Raw genomic sequence first — 20,852 nt, forward strand, 5'->3', positions numbered from 1 at the left:
AAACATCTTAGGCCAGCTCTAGACAGGCCTGGGAAACCAGGTCTGCAATGGCAGGCTCATGTGGGCAAGACCCAGGGCTTCCTGCGCCTCTAACCCAGGGGGACTGTGCCAAGGGGGCTGGGGGCCTATTTCATCTAAACAGGGAATGATCATCTAAACACATAGATCATCTAATCTACGTGCTGTGGTGGGCTGGAACAGATACAAATTCCACTCTTTTGCCTGATGAGAATACTAAAGCAAATCACTCAGATGTGTAAATCGCTCAAATGCGTCCGTGTACTGGCCAGGATATCAGGAAACACTCTACTTCACTGAGCTTGGAATATGTTCTCCAATTCTTTTCCAGGGGGTGTGAAGAGGCGGAAGGAGACCAAACACACCTTGGCAAGGCCTGAAATGGGATGCTGCCTCTGGAGACAGTAGCCGAATGGCATCAGGGTCTGGAAGGGGACCTGGCTGCAGCAGTGGAGATGATACAACACAGGGCTGTGGAGGCCGGTTACAGGCAAGCACTTCCAGTGCAAAACAGAGACTAGTCACAAGTAGTGACCCAGACTAGGCGCAAGGACAGACTGGAATGGGGTCAAACGGGCCCAGGTGCCACAGGATCCTCAGGACAGAAGTGAGCATCAAGCAAGATCACCAGGAAGGAGGCGGCCATGGCAGGTCTGGCCTGAAGCACTCCAAGCCCAGGAGGACTCTGCGGAGACACTCTGTCATGGGGGGCAATGGTGGTGGTCACTCCGCAGCGCCATTGCTCCAGCTCTGACAGGCAGTGCTTTCCGCGTCTGCTGCTTTCTGACCCAACAGCGGTGCTCTGAGGCTACTTCTGGACTTGGTGCTCAGGAACTGCTTCCTGTGGTGCTCGGGGGGACCTAACCTTGCTGGGACTCAAACCTGGGCCTCCTGTACGCAGAACATGTGCTCCAGCCTCTGGAGTGCCCTGTCTGTTCTCACTTTATACTTAATAACTCACTGAGTTCCCCAATCAGCTCATGGAGAGACTATTACTATAGCCCCATAACAGATAGGCAAACTCCAGAGACAGAAAACTAGTCAGAAGTAGTAACTGGCTCTGAATGCAGACAGTCTTACTCCAGCCACACTCTTCAACTGCATCACTCTGCTGCCCTCCTGATCTCTCTATGGCTGGCCCAGAGGAGCAGCAGGCAAACCTGGGTGTGGGGCTGCAAGACAGAGGCCTGGCAGGGATCCACACCCCTAAGTGAGATCCCAGTGGGTGGCCCCTGTTCACTGAGCACAGGAGATGACAATGACAACGAAAGTCAGGACAAACAGCCTAGGAGATGCCCCAGGGGCTAGAGTGCATGCCTGGCACGGAGAGCCCCCTCCTCTGCACAGGGTCCCCCAAGCACCACTGGAACCCCAAGTACCAAATAGCAGAAGCCCCCAGAGCGCAATCAAAACAAACCAAACAAAGAAAAAAAAAATCACAACAAGCAAGACAACCATTTGTTGCCTAGGCTCAGCCAGGGAGAAAACGAAGCACTGTTCATAGAGCAACACCCTGGGGGCGGGAGGAAGGACACCAACTGCCTCCAGTGGCGCTGGGGAGCCAAACGGTCCCCGGAATCAGCTCAGGGCCTCACACACGTGCTGTGCACGTGAGCTGTTTCCCAGACCTCACTCTAAGCATTTTGCATTCCTCCTTTATCCCACGGAGTGACGGAACTGACGGTGACAGAACTGACGTTGTAGAAGCTGATTTGCCTGAGGCAAGAGAGCAGGCAAGGTTTGGAGGCTCCACTGATGTGGCAAAACTCTACCCCAGATGCCCAGATGCTCTGTCCTTCTCTTGGCCCCACCCATGGGGAAACACAGAAATAAGTGATGGGGGGGAGGGGGAGGTCTCAGGATCATGAACCTGTCATTGCTCCATCTGGGGACTGGAGCCATAGCACAGTGGGTAGGGCGTTTGCCTTGCACAAGACCAACCAGGGTTTGATTTCTCTGCCCCTTTTGAAGAGTCCGGCAAGCTACCGAGAGAATCCCGCCTGCACGGCAGAGCCTGGCTAGCTATCTGTAGCACATTCAATATGCCAAACACAGTAACAAGTCTCACAATGGAGACATTACTGGTGCCTGCTCGAGCAAATCCATGAACAACAGGACGACAGTGCTATAGCAGATAAAATATGAAAAAAAATAGTGTTTGGTAGAAAAGAGTATGCCAGAAAAAGGCAATAATTAGATGCAGGGGGGCCGGAGCGATAGCACAGTGGGTAGGGCGTTTGCCTTGCACGCGCCCGACCCAGGTTCGATCCCCGGCATCCCATATGGTCCCCCAAGCTCTGCCAGGAGTAAGTCCTGAGTGCAAAGCCAGGAGTAACCCCTGAGCATCGCTGGGTGTGACCCAAAAAGCAAAAAAATAAAAAAATAAAATAAAAATAATTAGATGCAGGGCGGGGGGAATGATAATAGAAGAGGAAATAACAGTTATTACTTTACCTAGCAGTAAATAATACATATAGTATCACAAAATACAGGCACTGATTTTTTAATTGTTCAAAACCACAACATACCTCCTGTAGGAAAATTTAGAAAAAGCGAAGTAGTGATATTAACACAAAAGAGCTAAATCTTTATCTCCCATAATGAGAATACAATAGATAATGTCTAAAGTTTATTAAAAATCAATATAAACTTATTTAGAAATATAAAAGCAAATACTAGCAAATGCCAGAAAAAAGTTATTTTAAAGTTGAACTAGAGCTGGAAAGAAAAAGGCAGAGTTTGCTAGTCTCACTATCAGTCACTTCTTTTCCTTCTGATTTTTGGACCACTTCTGGTGGTGCTCAGGGGCTACTCCTGGCTCTGTGCTGGTATGTGTGTGTGTGTGCCAGTGTGTTAGGAGTCTCCATCCTGGCAGTACTTGGGGGACCAAATATGACCAAGTACCATTATAAGCCTTTTAGGAAAAAATATTTTAATTATGCTAACAGTGATTATGATTTTTTTGTGATTATGATTTTTTAAAAAATTAATTAGTTTTCTCTTGGAATATCTAAAGTTTTACTTATTTATTTTTAATTTTTTATTTAGATTTTGTGGTTCACAATGCTCTAAATAATGGCTTGTCATGCACATAATTCCAGTACAAATTATCTACATTTTAAAACATATTCTTGGGGCTGGAGAGATAGTACAGAGAGTAAGAAGGCACTTGCCTTGCATGTGTTTGACCTGTTCGAGCCCCAGCATCCCACATGGTTCCCAGAGTGTCACTAAGAGTGATCCTCGAGCTCAGAGCCAAGAGTAAGCCCTGAGCACTGCCGGGTATTGCCCCCCAAACAAAATAAACAACAACAACAAAAACATAATAACAAATCTTATGTGACATAGAATTTTGTGCCGTGCTTTGTTTTTGTTTTTAAATCCTTAGTGTAAACATTACCACATCCTACCCAAGTCTGGGACAACAGGGCTTCACGCTTCCCTCTGCGGGCTTACCTTTCATGGTGGCCAAAATGAAGAAAGCAATGAGGGTATTGTTGATGGCACAGGTGGACTTGGCAACACAAGACAAGATGGTGTAAGGATTTAGGAGATAGCTGGGGGAAAAAACACACACACACATAGGTGGTGTTAGTCATTCTGGTCAGAAGCTGGGGAGCCCTGGCCACCACTGCCAGGAAGTTCAAAGACAATTAAAGGCACATTCAAGGGAAGGCGGCTTTCAGAAAGGAGTTCTGAGTAAAAAGGAACGGGCCTGGGGCTGGAGTGATAGCACAGCGGGTAGGGCGTTTGCCTTGCACGCGGCCGACCCAGGTTCGAATCCCAGCATCCCATATGGTCCCCCAAGCACCGCCAGGAGTAATTCCTGAGTGCAGAGCCAGGAGTAACCTCTGTGCATTGCCGGGTGTGACCCAAAAAGCAAAAATAAATAAATAAATAAATAAAATAAAAGGGAACGGGCCTGGGGCTTGGGCCAAAGAGCAGATAAAGGCACTGGAGGGTCAGGGCCTCCATTCCTGTGTGTGTGGTCTGTGGAAACCATCATGCTAACTAAGCACCGACATGCTGGATGCCTGCAACACCCTGATTTCTATGCTGCAGGTGAGGAAACGCTAAGAGTTGACGCTCAAGGACCTCGCACGAGGTTTCATAAGCTAAGAAGCACGTTCAAAATCAAGTCTTTCTGGCTCTGAGGTCTGTGCTTTTCTACTGTTTCAGGTTTCCAAAATGGTAATATACACTACCACTTCCCCAATGGGCCATATATTTCAGGAATAGCTACATTTTTCGCCAAAACCCAAGAATACATTTTCTGTTGTCAGGTTCCCAAGCTCAGACACAGCCCGAGCATGCCATTCCAGGGGTACAGCCAACTTAGGTTTGCTCTCCAGAACCCCACACTGTCCCTGGAGCCTGCCAGTCGAGATCCCTGAGTACCGGAAGTGAGCTGCCCAGAGCACAGCTGGGTGTTTCCTCCCCCGACCTCACCCCGCCAGAAAAAAAAAAAAGGAAAGATAAAAGAAGTATAAGTGGAATTCAACAAATTAGAGTTGCCACAGAATTTCACTGAACCTCATGAATTTCTATGGAAGAGAATTAAGGCGAAATCCCTTGAGGTGGGAAAGGAGGAACTGAGAAAATAAAATAAATTTTAAAAGTGATAGCAGGGAAATCTAATAAGGCATAATGGATTGCCATTTTTATTTCTACCCTGCTTCCATGAAAGACATGAGCACTCTAATAAGAATAAATCATTAAAAAAAAAATAGTCAAGGGGCCAGAGTGATAATACTGCAGGGAGGGCGTTTACCTTGCACGCAGCCGACCCGGGTTCGATCCCCAGCATCCCATAGGGTCCCCCAAGCACCGTCAGGAGTGATTCCTGAGTGCAGAGCCAGAAGTAACCTCTGAGCATTGCTGGATATGACCCCAACAAACAAACTCCAAAAAGCAAAAAAGAAAGTAACAGTCAAATAGAAGTAGAAATAAAGATTAAGGAAAGCGAATAAAAGAAGGAAAGGCCAGGGAGCGCAGACCAAATGAGCCTGTAGACAGCACTGTAATTATCAGCTTCAGATCTGGCTCTGAGTTTCCTGGCAGATGAAGTGAAAAGGGAGACCAGTTACATAATTCTGATTATCAGATAGGAAGAAACATACTAGTGTCTCTCTCAGAGAGAGAGATTATAATTATTATTCACAAATAAAGACCTTAAACCTAATATCTCCCAGGGCTGTAATATTAGTAGTTGAAAAGCCAAAGGCCTAGAAATTGTTGGTGGCTTCCCCCACACACACCCAAAACAAACACAGACAGGCTCATTATACAACCCAGAGAGAGATGGCCGCTACTATTAACAAACTGCTCCCTGGAGACACAGAGTATGTCTAAAGGGATTCCAAATGTTGCTAAACCTCTGGTTCTACCAGGCAGTTCCCATCAAAACTTATTTGTTTGTTTGGGGGGGGGGGGGGGGCTCAGGGCTTACTCCTGGCTCTGCACTCAGGAATTACTACTGGTGGTGCTCGGGGGACCATACAGGATGCCGGGGATTGAACCCGGGTCAGCCACATGCAAGGCAAGCACCCTACCTGCTATATTATCATTCCAGGTCCCTGGCAAAATTTCTGAAAAACATCGATGTGTGCTGATATTGCATAATATTTTGGGGGTGACGGAGAGAGGGGTGTTGGTCGGTGGGTTGTAAATGGCAGGAGCTGTTGAGGAGCACTGGCCCAGCCGCCCCATGGGGGTTCTGACGAGGAGATGGACACAGCAGGCAGAGGACTGAGTCAATTGTACCCACAAAGCAACAAAGCCGTGAGTCTCCAAAGTCACATGCTCCACAAGGAAACTTGTCTGTCCTGTTTACTCTGCGGGCCTAGAAACCAGTACTTTATTAATATTCAATTACCAGTAGTTGATGGGATAATTATCCATGTTTGTCTCTCTTTGGAATAAGTGGAAATAGCTGGAAGGAACTAACTTCCTGGCAGTAGAGACCGCCTAGAGAATTCTTTCACAATCTCTGTCGTTTCCATAAGCCCATCCTGGTCCCCTCTGTGGAGATGGGTCTGCGAGCACTTAGCTTCAGTTTTCCGAAGGACAAATGGAAGACTACACTGTCCCTAAAACAGAAGCTACTCAGAACAAACTACCACGTGAGGATCAGAGTTTTCTCCAATCCATATATCACAACCGAATACTTTTTTTTTTCCCTTAAGGAAGCACTGGTTACAAGTAGGCTGGAGTCCAGATCAGAGCTGAGTCAAAAAGCAATTGTGAAGGGCGGATTGTGCACGTCCCTGTGTGAGGCTTTGTCCCAACAGAGACAGAATGGCTCTGTCTCTTTTGCTGGCCAAAGCCCCAATTGTGCAACAGGACTACAGCAAATACTTGATGACTAAGACTGCGAGTCTCCAAAAATACAACAAACAACACGGGAGCGTCTCATCAGACTTTCCGCACACTCACCAGCACTGAGCCCGCTTTGATCTGAGGATACTTACAACAGGGCAACTTTCAGCGGGATGGAGCGCATTTCCATGGGGGTTCGGATGAGTTCCGCCACGTCTGGGGCATACTGATCGAGCTCCAGGAGCAGCTTCTGTTTTTTAAACTGGAAAAGAAAAGACAACCCACATGAAACAAATGACAACCCACATGAAACTGGCCATACTTAAGATGATAACAAAGGCCCTTCCACGGCCCTCACGGCTTTCCACGTGCCCGTGCTCTGGCCCTGCCTCTCCAGGCTCATTTCACCCCATCTCAGCCTCCTCTCTGCCCCCGGCTTTCGGAGTTGCCGCACCAGGAACTGGCCGTTTGCCTCAGCACCCAGGTCTCGGCTCTGGACACCGTCAATTGCCTTTTGTTTTCCTGGTTAATTCCCACAGCACCTGCAGATCCCCATTAAATCATTACTTCCTCAGGAAGATGTACTCACCCCCCTTTATACACATCATTTCATGCACAGTCTACAGGGACTTTGTTTTGCTTTGTTTGAGGCCACACCCAAAGTGGTGATTCAAGGGTCAATTCTGGTGGTGCTTAGGGAACCATAGGTGGTACAGGGGATTAGGGTCACTGCATTCAGGACAACCACTTTAACCCTGGTATTATCTTTCTGGCCCCTCCCCCCATTTTTTGGTTTTGGGGCCACACCTGGCGTTTCACAGGGGTTACTCCTGGCTTCGGTGCTCTCGAATTACTCCTGGCAGTGCTCTGGGAACCATATGGAATGCCAGGGATCAAATCTGGGTCGGCTGCATGCAAGGCAAATACTCTACCCACTGTAATATTCTTTTTTGTTTAATGTAACTAACATCTGTCTTCCTCATGAGATTACCTGGCAAATGGTGCAAATAATGTATATTTTAATGACTGGGTGAAAAACTGAGTGGCAAAGCAACGCTTTTTTTTTTTCTGGGTCACACCCGGCAATGCACAGGGGTTACTCCTGGCTCATGCACTCAGGAATTACTCCTGGCGGTGCTCGGGGGACCATATGGGATGATGGGATTCGAACCCGGGTTGGCCGAGTGTAAGGCAAACGCCCTACCCACTGTGCTATTGCTCCAGCCCCCAAAGCAACATTCTTTACCTATTTTGCAAACCCCATTGACTTAGGATCCCAAAGTTCATCAGCAGGGGCCGGAGCGATAGAACAGTGGGTAGGGCGTTTGCCTTGCACGTGGCCAACCCAGGTTCGATCCCCGGCATCCCATATGGTCCCCTGAGCACCGCCAGTAGTAATTCCTGAGTGCAAAGCCAGGAGTAACCTCTGTGCATCGCCGGGTGTGACCCAAAAAGCAAAAAAAAAAAAAAAAAAAAGTCATCAGCAAACTATTTTCAGGCGGGCCAGTATAGTCTTCTGAACATCAGGCTCCACTGTTCTCTCCCCAGCGCTCGTGTTTCAAGTTTCTGAGTTACACAGAGGAGGTAGGGAAAGGCCATGGTGGAGAGGAGGGTGGGGTGTGGCGGGCAGCTGGAGAGTTAACAGGGAGCGAGGGGGTGGGGGGCGGGAAGCTCCTGCCTTCCCCTGGTATGTCCCAACAAGCTCAAGGGTGTGTTCCACGACGAAAAAAGTTAGGCAATACGATAAGCAAACATGGCCAGACTATAGGTAGAAAAGGGCTCAGAGCCCCAGAGTGGCAGCCCTGCTGACTAAGTGAGCAGAGAATCTTATTTTAGTATAAAATCAATGTTCAAAATCTGAGTATTTCACAGAAGGCAAACCGCATGAAAAAGAAAACAGAATATATAATGCATTCTATTGTTTTTAAGTTAAAGACACTTAAATACATTATCCCCTTATCACACACACACACACATAGGCACACACACGAAACCAACTGTTCTTTAGAATGCATTTATAAATGCAACGAAAGGTAAGGCCATGGGGTGAGGGAGACAGATCAAAGGTCTAGTGTTGATGCATTGCACACAGAAGGCCCGTGTTAGATCCCTGATCTCCACGACTGCACAGTTGCAGGGTCCCCAGAGCGCTACTGGGTGTGACAGGGTTTTAAAAAAGTTAACACCATGTGTGTGGGAATGATAAACCCTAAATTCAAAACAGCGGCAACTAGTGGAGTGGGAATAAGGAGATAAACATATCACACAGTGGTAACTATCTGTGTAATGTATAATTTTTTAAACCGAAATAGGTTCATAGTAGACATTATTCTTGATATATTTTAAATGTTTAGGTACTTCAGAATTTTACACAATTAAAAGAAATGTATCAAGAATTTAGCTCAGTGATAGAATATATGTCTTGCAAGAGTAAGATCAGGGTACAATATGAGACACCAAAGGAAAAAAAGAAAAAGTTCTAAAGAAAATTTCAGTTTCTTTCCATTCCAAAGAAAATAAAGGGTTTTTCATAAGAATATAGATTAAACCCCAAGTTCTTGAATAGATTTATGTAGATGCTTTATTGGAAACCTGAAAGGTTTCAAATACCTCTCCTTGATCAACTCTGAGAATCCAAGTGAAGTAATAAGAGTTATCAACAGGAAGATTTATGCTAGAGGCTGGAGAGAGAGTATGTCATTTACAATTTACCGTGCATATGGTGGCACCCTGTTTAGTTCCCGGTACTGCATATGGTTCCCCAAGCACCATCAGGAGTGATCTCTGAGCACAGACTCAGGAGCAGCCCCTGAGCACCAGCAGGTGTACACACACACACACACACACACACACACACACACACACACACACACACACACACACACACACACACACACACACACACACACACACACACACACACACACACACACACACACTTTCCGGAGAAGCAAGTAAGAAGGAAACAGGCAGTGAGGTCAGCCAGGAGCAGCAGGAGACCGGCGGGAATGCAGCAGACCCACTGCCCAGGTGGCCTAGCAGCCAAAAGGTTGGCATCAGAGACAAGGCTGGTGAACAGGGACAGCACACGGGCAAAGGTGACACTGTGCCAGTAATAAAAGAATGCAGTTCTCCAAAGCACTTTGAAAAGACCACAATGGCAGGAAAGGAGCATCTCAGGAGAGAGGCCCCTCACCGCCGTCTCTCTACTGTGCGAAGGCACACTTGCCCTGAGGCAGGAGCTCCAAAGGCCTTGTAGCTACAAAACGACTCAGTTTCCCAGGTGCCAACAAAATCTCTTTTTAAAAAAATCTCCACTGTGGGGCGGGAGCAATAGCACAGCGGGTAGTGCGTTTGCCTTGCATGCGGCCGACCCAGGTTCGATCCCCGGCATCCCATATCGTCCCCCAAGCACCGCCAGGAGTAATTCCTGAGTGCAAAGCCAGGAGTAACCCCTGAGCATTGCTGGGTGTGACCCAAAAAGCAAAAAAAAAAAAAAAAAACCCAAAAAACTCCACTGTGAACTCTGGGCTCTTCTTACAGTGGGGGCCAGCAGCCTTCCCCCCACCCCCCTGCCCCAGAAGCCACCATGTATACCAATGGCTCGTTTAAATTTTCTGGAGTTTTTGGAGCTCAAATGTCACCACAGGACAAGTCCAAATGCTACAGTGCTGACAGCCCGGTAGGAGCACGCGGATTTAGATGGGGAAGTAACACAGAGGCAGCTAAGCTCCATAAACAAACATTAACACAGAAGGCTCAACTAGCAGCAACCCTTAAGGACCCCATGGTGAGATATAAAGATTTTCACAAATTTTCTTTTACTGAAGTCGTTTTCAATAATTCCATTAGCCATTTAGTGTAACAAGCCATAATACAATTTGGTGTCTCTTAAAGGGGCAGGCTTGGAGGCGGTTGGGAAAACAGGGACAACGGTGGAGCGAAGGTGACAGTGGCGGTGGGACTGGTGTTGGAATGTACCATGAACAACTCTGTAAACCACAGTGCTTTAAAAATAAAAAATAAAAAATAAATAAATAAATAAAAATAAAAAATAAAAAAGGGAGAGGGGAATTTCCATAGCATTTAGTTAGTGATGAGTCCAGAAAGTTGCTAAAAATCTAAAGAAACTTAAACACACACACTAAGAAAACCATCGAAGTCTGAAAATAAATGAGGTTAAGGAGTACAATTTAAAACCCAAAAATGTGAGGGCTGGAGCGATAGCACAGCGGGTAGGGTGTTTGCCTTGCATGAGGCCAACCCAGGTTCGATCCCCGACATCCTATATGGTCCCCCAAGCACCGCCAGGAGTAATTCCTGAGTGCAAAGCCCGGAGTAACCCCTGATCATCGCTGGGTGTGACCTAAAAAGCAAAAAAATAATAATAATAAAAATAAATAAAAAATAAAAATAAAAATAAAATAAAACCCAAAAATGGGGCTGGCGCAATATGGTACCAGGGTTAAGGTAACTTGTCTTGCAGGCAGTTCACTCTAACTTGATCCCCAGCATCAGCAAGCTAAACCAATCCAACAAACCAAAAAGAGAGCACCCCAAAACAAAGACACATGCAGCAGCCTCAGGCGATGCCATTTCAAGCTATTGCGGGAGAGGTTTAAAGTCTGAGGAGACTGAGGGGCTTCCTCTGTGATCAAGAAGCAGTGAGCACACAGCTGCCTCGACACTCTTCCACGTGAGTCACATTTCAGTTGAAGCTGCTTAATTAGGGGAAACGACAGGATGGAGTCCCCCATCCTTCTCTCCACTCCCCCCGCCCCCGCCCGGAATCCTTTACAAGGCCTTGGTTTTGCAGGGACGTAATTCCCTACTTCAAATAAAGAACCTTCCAAGACACTGAAGCCATGCTAACATCCCTCTGCACCCTCAGAAACTATGATGCAGGGCCAGAGCTGCCTCGGGAGTCGGGGAGCAGGCCTGGCACACACAATGTCGGGAGTCCGATGCCCAACACCCCCACTATAGCCCTGGGGACCCTTGAGCACTCTGAGCTCCGGGCAGAGATGTGCTGCTCTAAGTAGAGACGAGGATGGCCCCAGGAGCCCTTGAGCACTGCCAGGGAGCTCCCCCAAACAAAATCAAACAAATGTGGCTCTAGGAGTGGGAGAATGAATGCTCCACCCCAACTGAATCGCCAACTGTCAGCCTCAGCCCTTTCCAACCGAGGCACTTTTTCTCCTTTAAAGGACTCTGAGCAGAGGCCGGAACAATAGCACAGCGGGTAAGGCGTTTGCCTTGCACTCGGCCGACCTGGGTTCGATCCCCGGCATCCCATATGGTCCCCCAAGCACCGCCAGGAGTAATTCCTGAGTGCAGAGCCAGGAGTAACCCCTGAGCATCGCTGGGTGTGACCCAAAAAGCAAAAAAAAATAAAAAAATAAAAAATAAATAAAGGACTCTGAGCAAACACGGGTTTATCAAGGCACTTGCTGCTTTCAAACATAAAACCTAAATTCCAAACCGGAAGTACAATCTCAGCAAAGGACAGACTCCTTTGTGTTTTCTCAGTCTCATTCCAACCCCAGGCCCTTCTGATCTTATTTCCTGTCTGTGCTGCACCGCCCCCACACACACACACCCATCCTACCAACTGGCCCTCTGTCTCCTGTCATGCCACCCTTTACTCACACTTTTGTGTGTGTGTGTGTGGAAGGAATGGGGAGGTGCAGGGAGGGGGGCTGGGCCAAACATGCTGGTGCTCAGGGCTTAATCCTGGCTCTGTACTCAAGATCACTCTCAGGTTAGTCACCTGTAAGGCCAGTGCCTTACCCACAGTCCTGTCTCTTAAATTATATAAAAATTTTTATATAATTTTTATCTGTGCATGGGACTCCGCGCCAGGCTTTTTTCACTCAGGCGCCCCAGAGGGGGGCGGGTGAGAACCCTCCCTGCCCCAAGGAACCCAGCCCCGGCAGACGAACCTCCACTACCCAACCATTGCCACGCTCCAGGACGCTTTCTGGACCGCGCAGCCGCATTATAAGACATTTTATAAGACACTTCCTACCCATTTTCCATAATTACCACACCATATTTGATGGAGTTCAATCAGACAACAAATCATACATATACACACATACCTCTCGGAGAGCCCGGCAAGCTACCAAGAGTATCCCGCCCACACGGGCAGAGCCTGGCAAGATACCTGTGGCATATTCTATATGTCAAAAACAGTAATGATAGGTCTCATTCCCCTGGCCCTGAAAGAGCCTCCAATCGTTGGGAAAGAAGAGTAAGGAGAGACTGCTAAAATCTCAAGGCTGTGAGGAATAGAGATGTTGCTGGTGCCCGCTCGAGTTAATTAACGAACAAAGGAATAACTGTGATACAGTGATTATCTGTGCGTGCTCTTGGACTATCCTTGGGGCCCACAAGGGGGTTATATGGCCCGCAACTGAGAAACAATGGACTCAACCTGGAGTTCTCAAAGTTGACTGCATACTGGAATCACCGAATAGACTTTGACATTCTGAAGGGCTGGGGCCAGTGAGTACAGGGGAGGCAAAAAGCTTGCCCTGCACACAGTCAACCTGAGTTGTCAACCCAAGTGTGATCCCTGGCAGCCCATATGGTCCTTAGGGCCCCACCAGGAGTGATCCCCGAGAGTAAAGTCAGGAGTAAACCCCGAGTACTGCCAAGTGTGGCGCCCAAACAACAAAATGAAACAAACAAACAAAAAAATCCTGATAGGCTGGAGAGACAGTGCAGCAGATAAAGCACTTGCCTTGCATAAAGCAGTCCTGGTCAGAATCTCCACCACCACATACCTTTGACCCCTGAGCATATCAGGGGACCCACCTGGGCACAGAGGAAAGAGTAGCCCTGGAGCACTACCAGGCAAGGAGCCCAAAATGAAAATAATAATAGTAGGGGCGAGAGCAATAGTACAGTGGGTAGGGCGTTTGCCTTGCAAGCGGCCAATTCAGGTTCAATCCCTGGCATCCCATATGGTCCCCCAAGCATCTCCATAAGTGCTTCCTTAGTGCAGAGCCAGGAGTAACCCCTGAGCATTTCTGGGTGTGACCCAGCCCCCAACGCCCTACGTACACAAGGAGAAAAGAATAATGGTGATAAATTAATAATAAAATTAAAATATTAAGGTCTCAGTGTTAGAACCTTGCATGTGTGAGGTCCTGGGCTCAAACCTCAGCATTGGAGATGGGAGGTAGGGGGAGAAGCAACCAAGCCCCCCCCCCTCCCGCTCTCAGAGATGATTCTGACACAGTTGCCATGGTTATGGGCTGGCCATCATCATGCCATTTGGAATATTAGAATGACCTCAGGAATTTTAAGAGCTCTCCAGATGATTCAAATAAGAAAGTTGGAGAACTAGTCTCTGGACCAGATTAACATTGCTCCTGTTAATTGAGACAGATATAAAATGTCACAACAATCAAATTCACATCCTTCAAGCTAATCGTTGGGAAAGGAGTGGAGTTCCCCTTTTACATCATAGTATCCTGGGATGTCATTTTAGGTGCAGAAAAGTCTTTATCACAGGTTCAAAAGATTCAAATCCTAGAGAAGTTAAAACATTTTCGGGCAATGTGATTTGGAGGAAGATGTGTGCCAATTTTCTATCCAAATCAACCATGATATATTAGTGTCAGGAAAATCTACCATTTAGAGTGGGTCTATTTTTGGCACAGTAAAAATAAAACTCCTAGGAGGGGAGAGACAGTATAATGGTTAAAGTACTTGCCTGGCATGTGACTGACCCCACTCTGATCCCCAACAATCCCCCAAACACAGCCAAGAGCTACTCCTGAGGATGAAACCAGGGATAGCCCCTACCCACCGCCAGGAGGTATGGTCTAAATAAATACATTTCCTATTCTGATCAAAAACCTAATGTTCCAAAGGCTAATTCTGAGAATGGAAAAACAAAACTATTCTAAATCTCAGCTGAGTGTCGTCTGATAGGCGGGGAGAGGAGAGGGGTGCTTGGTGGCAGGTGTACTTGTGTGAGGCCGGAGTTATATCCCAGCACCACACGGCACCCCAGAATCACTAGATCTGACCCTGGTATACCACTAGATCTAGCCTCTATTTAAAAAATGGAACTGTGACAGTCTTGCTGGAAATCAAGTTTCTTGGTGTGCTAAAAATTAGGAGGCTGACAAGAGCTCATGTGATTTTTTCGTACTATTTTTGGGGGGAGGTTTTAGACGACACCTAACAGTGCTCAGGGCTTACTCCTGACTGTTCAGGGATCACTCCTGGTGATGCTCAGGGGACCCATATGCAGTGCCAAGGATCAAACCAAAGAGGGCCACATGCAAGGCAAGTGCCTTAACCAATGTACTATCTCTCCTGCCCTCTCACCCTCTGTATTAATTTATTTATTTATTTTTGGCTTGGGGGCCATACCCGGCACTGCTCAGGCCTTACTCCCAGCAGTCTCAGGGGAATTGTATGTGGTACTGGGAATCAAACCCAGGTCAACCTCCTGCAAGCCAAGAGCACCCCCATTGTACTACCTCTCCAGCCCTTTCTACCCTATTTAAATCACACCAAGAAAAACACAAATGTCTTCATATGTTTCCATATAAATTGAGAAATAATAAACACAAGAATCAAAATTACTGATACCCTAAAATTAACCCCTCAAACCCATAGACTATCTCCCAAGCCCTAAAACCTGGTTTCTTTTAGGAAACTAACCACAACCTAGTTTCATTACTTCCCTGGAAACTGCACCCTTATTAAAAGTTTTTAAATGAGAGTATATATGTGGCATTATGCCAATTCAGGGAAACAAGGCATGCACATGATATTAACTATTCCAATAATTTTTTTTCCCTTTTTGGGTCACACCTGGTGATGCCCAAGGGTTATTCCTGGCTCTGCACTCAAGAATCACTCCTAGCAGTGCTCAGGAGACTATATAGGGTGCTGGGAATTGAACCTATGTCAGCTGCATGCAAGGCAAACTCCCTACTGTTGAACTTTTGCTCCAGCCCCTAAATTTTCATTCTAACAGTTCAATTTCACATTGTAGTTGACAGAACTGATATGGGACAGAGAGAGAGCTCAATGGGCCAGAGCTTTGCACACAGGAGTTCTCGCTGGGTTCAATCACAAATACTACCTGGTCCCCTGAGCACCACCAGCTAGCAGGGAAATAGATCCTGCATGATGCCAGGTGGAACCTTCATCTTACCCCTAACCCCCACCACCAAAAAAATAAAATATTTAGCTTATCATGTTCTCAAATGAAAGTTATCTTTGATATTCATATGACATATATATATATATACTATGTACATACACAAATCTATTGGTGAATATCCACAAGGATCTATTTCCCCCTCACTGTTTTATAATGAAAATTTTCATACAGAAAAGTTGAAACATAATTCAGTAAAACACCTAGATCCACTGTCACTCTTTTGTCACATTTCCCTTATTGCTCTACATACATACACACAATTTTTTTTCTGGAACCATTTGAAAGTTAGTTGTCGATATCACAGTACGAAGCTGAAGTGACAGTACACTGGGTAGGGCCCTTGCTCTGCATACAGCAGCCCCAGGTTCAATCCCCAGCCCCCAAACTGGGAACTGAACACCACCAGGAGTGGTGTGCAATCATCTGGTTGTTGCTCTGGTCCCTGAACACCACTAGGAGTGATTTCTGAGTGCAGAGTACTAAGTTCTGAGCACCACTGGGTGTAGCAAAATAGAATCAGAAATATACCACTAAATATTTTCACATAACTTGATGATTTGATCGGTGTATATGCTGCAAAATGACAACCACAATAAATTAACATATCATTTACTTTTAATTGGGGGAAGGGTAGGGATTGAGAATATTTAGGATCTACTTTTCTTAGTAGCTTTCAAGAATACAGTATTGTTGACTGTAGTTACCATGCTATACAATAGATCCCCACAATTTATTCCTCTTACCATTGGAATTTTATATACTTTGACCTACATACTCCATTTCCCTGACCCTTTAGTCCCTGGCATCTACCTATGCTCTGTGACTTAGACCTGTTTAATATTCTCCACGTAAGTGAGAGTCAGATAGTGTTTTCCTCTTCTAATTTCACTTACCATAATGCCCTTAAGGTAGATTAATTCAAGTAGCTCCATTACTTTAAGATGTGTACTCCCTGGGCCAGGGCTACAGTACCGCAGGTAGAGCATGTGCCTTGCATGAGGCCCACCTGGGTTTGATCCCTGGCATCCACTATCTCTTAGCCAGGAGTGATTCCTGAGCACAGAGCCAGGAGTAAGTCCTAAGCAATGCTGGGTGCGACTCAAAAACCAAAACCAAAAACAAGATGCATACTCCCTAGTTTTACTGAGATTCAGTCTTGAAAATGTAGTTTTTAAGTCTTCAGGGACGGGGTCAAGGACTCTAAACCCTAATAATAGCTACAAGCTCTTAATCTGGAAAAAAATGTCATGTGTACACACACACATCTTCAGTTGAAAAACATTTCAACGGCTTTACAGACACATGAAGGCTATAAATGATCCCCAGATTAAAGCCCCCAGGTCTAGATATTTTTTAAATCCCCTTACAACCTAAAGTCTAGAATTCACCAGACTGATATAATGAAGCCCAGTACCACAGAAAGACAGACTTCTATTTCTGGTTCTATTACTTGGTAACAGAAGTGAAAATCAACCACACAAACAGACACCAATAGAATGCAGCCTTCTCTCACCCAGTTTAAATCCTCTCAGTGGCACCCAGCCAATCAAGAAAGGCTGTAGCCAACTTTTTAAATAACTACAAGGACAGTACACTTGCTCATCTGTTTACTCTCTCAGAACCTAGAAAAATTAATACTGGCCCTACTACACAATGCCCTCTGGCTACTACATATCGAAATAAGACGTAAGTTTACATCAAAATATTCAACAGGCATTTAATATGCGCTGAGTTTTCTAACTAGGATTGCTCTTTGCAAGGAACCTGAAAGCTCCACTGGAATCCAATTTTACCTCAAATAGGCATAAATATAGTGAGTCAAAAGCTGTATTCCGGGCTGGAGTGATAGCACAGCGTGTAGGGCGTTTGCCTTGCACGCGGCCGACCCAGGTTCAAATCCCAGCATCCCACATGGTCCCCTGAGCACCGCCAGGGGTGATTCCTGAGTGCATGAGCCAGGAGTGACCCCTGTGCATTGCTGGGTGTGACCCAAAAAGCAAAAAAAAAAAAAAAAAAAAAAGCTGTATTCCTTTTCCTTTAAAAAGAGAACCTTAAAAAGAAATAAAAAATAAATAAAAAGAGAACCTGATGTGGGCTGGAGCAATAGCACTGTTCCAGGTAGGGCGTTTGCCTTGCACGAGGCCAACCCGGGTTCTATTCCCAGCATCCTATATGGTCCCTCAAGCACCGCCAGGAGTAATTATTGAGTACAGAGCCAGGAGTAACCCCTGAGCATCACTGGGTGTGACTCAAAAAGCAAAAAAAGAAAAGAGGACCTGATGAAAGAAACGGAATTTTTTTTAAGGATCCTATTTATATTATATTGTGATAAATTTCTATCGTCCCCCTAAAGTCTGAACTTGCACAGGAGAAAAGTCACCCAGCAATGAGAGTAAAGTGTCTCTCAATAAAGCTGTCTTGTGATTTTGGTTTGGCCACTCCAGGGCTGGCTAAACAGGCCAGAAGCTTCACTCCCACTTCTCAGTATTTTTCAACACGAGGATCCTTAAGTATATGATCTTGGATTCTTTGCAATCATAGAGACCAGCAGGCAACCAAATTCCACCAGTTCCATCCCACCCACTGACAACCTACCACAACTTTATTGAAGTCCTGGATTGCAAAATACAGGGCAACGGCAGTGAGTGCGTCAGTTATCTGAAAGAGAAATAAGAAGAAATGAACACAATTAGTGTGGGAGTAATGGAATGCTGCCACGGCCTGGAGGCTGGGAATGGTGTAGCCTCAATACAGGAAGGCAGAACCTCAACCCTCACACTGAGGACAAAAGGTAAAGCCTTTTAGGTAGGAAGACACTGATAATTAGGACCCACCCAGGCTTATGTCAATCTAGGGTCCCAAATCTGCCCTGAAACCGCAGGTTGAGTTTTCTATAAAATAGGACTACCCACTCCTCTGCAGATCTAATGTGTCAAGTGCCCAGCACATAGTAAGTCCTCAATTAACTTGAGGTCATTGTCATTGTTAAGGAAGTCTTCAGTAGATCTAGATTTTTTTTTTCTTTTTGGGTCACACCCGGTGATACACAGGGATTACTCCTGGCTCATGTACTCAGAAATTACTCCTGGCAGTGCTCAGGGGATCATATGGGATGCTGGGAACTGAACCCGGGTCGGCCGAGTACAAGGCAAATGCCTTACCCACTGTGCTATCACTCCAGCCCCTCTAGATTTTTTCTTGATCAGCATTTTCCACTCTTGTCAAAGAGCAGCTGAACAATGGGCTAAGCACATACTTTGCATGCAGGAGCCCCAGGTTCAATCCATAGCATCACATGGTCCCCCAAGCAAAGAGCTGGGAGTAGCCCCCCAGCACCTCTGGGTGTGGCCCAAAACACAAACAGATTTTCAACCCTGGGCGAGGCAAACATTTCAAATTACTAGGCTCTGAAAACAGTCCTGTCATCATAATTGGGGAAGGGGTTGGGAGGAGCAGGCCATCAGAAGTTTGGGACACACCTGGTAGTGCTGGTACCACTCTGGGATCAGGGGACCCTTCACAATGCTCAGGCCACTGTAAGACACCAGGAATCAAACTGGGGTTGGCCACATGCAAAGCAAGAGCCTTAACTCTTGTACTCTCCCTCTGGCCATATCATCTTAGTTTTAAAGGATTTTGCCCCTCCAAGTCTTATCATGCCTATGTCCTCTTCCATGACTCACAGACCATCTGCGAAGAAAGCTTAGAAAATTCAGTTTGCCTTCTACACTGGCACCAGAATTAAAGCCAATCATAGACCCTTGGAGCTAGAAAATTCAAGACTGCATAGACTGGAAACAAATTCTAAACAGTATAAGGAATTTCAAATGGTCGGAAGTCACACATTATTCCTCACACTTCCATAATACTTCCAAATTTAAAATGGGATTTTGCTTTTATGTTCTGATCAACTCCTAGAGCTTCTAAAGTAGATTTTTCTTAAAAACCAGGAAAGACTATATATACATACTGATTTCATGTAAGTGACTTACCATAAATACCAATTCGGCATAGTCAATCAGGAAATGAAAGAGGTATATTATTAGTGGAGTCTGCAGGAGAAAAACAAACAAAGTTAATTCTTACTATGAGTTCCTATAGTAGGGAATAGGACAGAGGCTATTTTGTCAGCAAAAATGTCTTTTTCTTTCCTAGAATAGTATTTTACGAGAGCAGGCCAATGACATATGATGCTTTTTTGGCTTTTGTTTTATTTTGAGCTGCACCCCCTTGGTGCTCAGGAGCTACTCCTGGGTGTACTTGGGATGGAACCTGCAAAACAAGCACCTTAACCGCTCTCCTATCTCTCTGGCTCTGATCAATGTACATAGAGAGTAACTTTCTGTCACTACTTTGTGCCCTTAGGATAATCCGTTGAATTAGATGATAAGAATAAAAAAGAAAAAAAGATCTGACATACATTAAATATTGGTAGAGGGGCTGAGGGTTTGATTCAGTGGGAGAGGCACCTGCCATGCATATGTAACATACTTGGTTTGCACCCCAGCACCACATGGCTTTGAGCACTGCCTGATTTAGCCCTGGGGGCCCCCAGTACACTGGACCGGCGAACAGCTGGGAGAACCTCCTTCATAGGCTTTTGCATGCAGAAAGCCTAGGTTTGAGGCTGGCATTGCACAAGCCAAGACTCCATCCTTCTGAATAATCTTCTTAGCAAACCCATTTTATCTTTGTTTTTTTTTTTTTGCTTTTTTTTGGGGGGGGCAGGGGGAGGGTGGTCACACCTGGCGGTGCTCAGGGGTTACCCCTGGCTCTGCCCTCAAGAATACTCCTGATGCTCACAGAAATTACTCTTGGCAGCGCTTGGGGGAATCTTACGGGATGCTGGGGATCGAACTGGATTCACCACTTGCAAGGTGCACCACAAACACTCTCCCCATTGTATTATCACTCTGGCCCCCCTGCCCCATTACATTTTTGAAATATCATATAGTTGGGGCTGAAGCAATAGCTCAATGTGCTGTGTGTGAGCTTTGTATGAGGGACGGCCGAGTCTGATCTCCAGTACTGCATGGTCCCAGAACACTTCGGGGAGCAAACCCCAGCATAAAGCGGGAAGAAGCTTCTAAGCACCTCCAGAAATGGCTCCCAAAATAAACAAAAAGCACATGATTGGGCTGGAGAGATAGCTCAAAGGGCTGCAGTGCCTGACAGTACCACAAACATCTCCCAAGCATTGAGTTGGGAGTAGTACCCCTTGAGTACCACCAGGTGTGGTCCCCAAACCAAATCAAACCAAAAAAGAGTGGATATTACCTTTTAACTGTATTTCTAGGTTATTTACATTTAATTCAATTACTGA

The 20,852-nt window shown here is 46.0% G+C and overlaps 1 protein-coding gene across 1 annotated transcript in view; it reads right to left on the reverse strand.

Moving 5' to 3' along the window:
- Positions 1 to 20,852, reverse strand: part of PIGU (phosphatidylinositol glycan anchor biosynthesis class U) — a 97,783-nt gene that overhangs the window by 53,046 nt on the left and 23,885 nt on the right. Inside the window, exons 3-6 of the mRNA XM_004612552.2 lie at positions 19,522 to 19,581; positions 18,125 to 18,187; positions 6,489 to 6,598; positions 3,475 to 3,575 (exon numbers count right to left, since the gene is read on the reverse strand). Of these exons, the coding sequence (XP_004612609.2) occupies positions 3,475 to 3,575; positions 6,489 to 6,598; positions 18,125 to 18,187; positions 19,522 to 19,581 (334 nt within the window). The remainder of the gene's footprint in view (positions 1 to 3,474; positions 3,576 to 6,488; positions 6,599 to 18,124; positions 18,188 to 19,521; positions 19,582 to 20,852) is intronic.

This window comes from Sorex araneus, chromosome 5, assembly GCF_027595985.1.
Source record: "Sorex araneus isolate mSorAra2 chromosome 5, mSorAra2.pri, whole genome shotgun sequence".
NCBI classification, from domain to species: domain Eukaryota; kingdom Metazoa; phylum Chordata; class Mammalia; order Eulipotyphla; family Soricidae; genus Sorex; species Sorex araneus.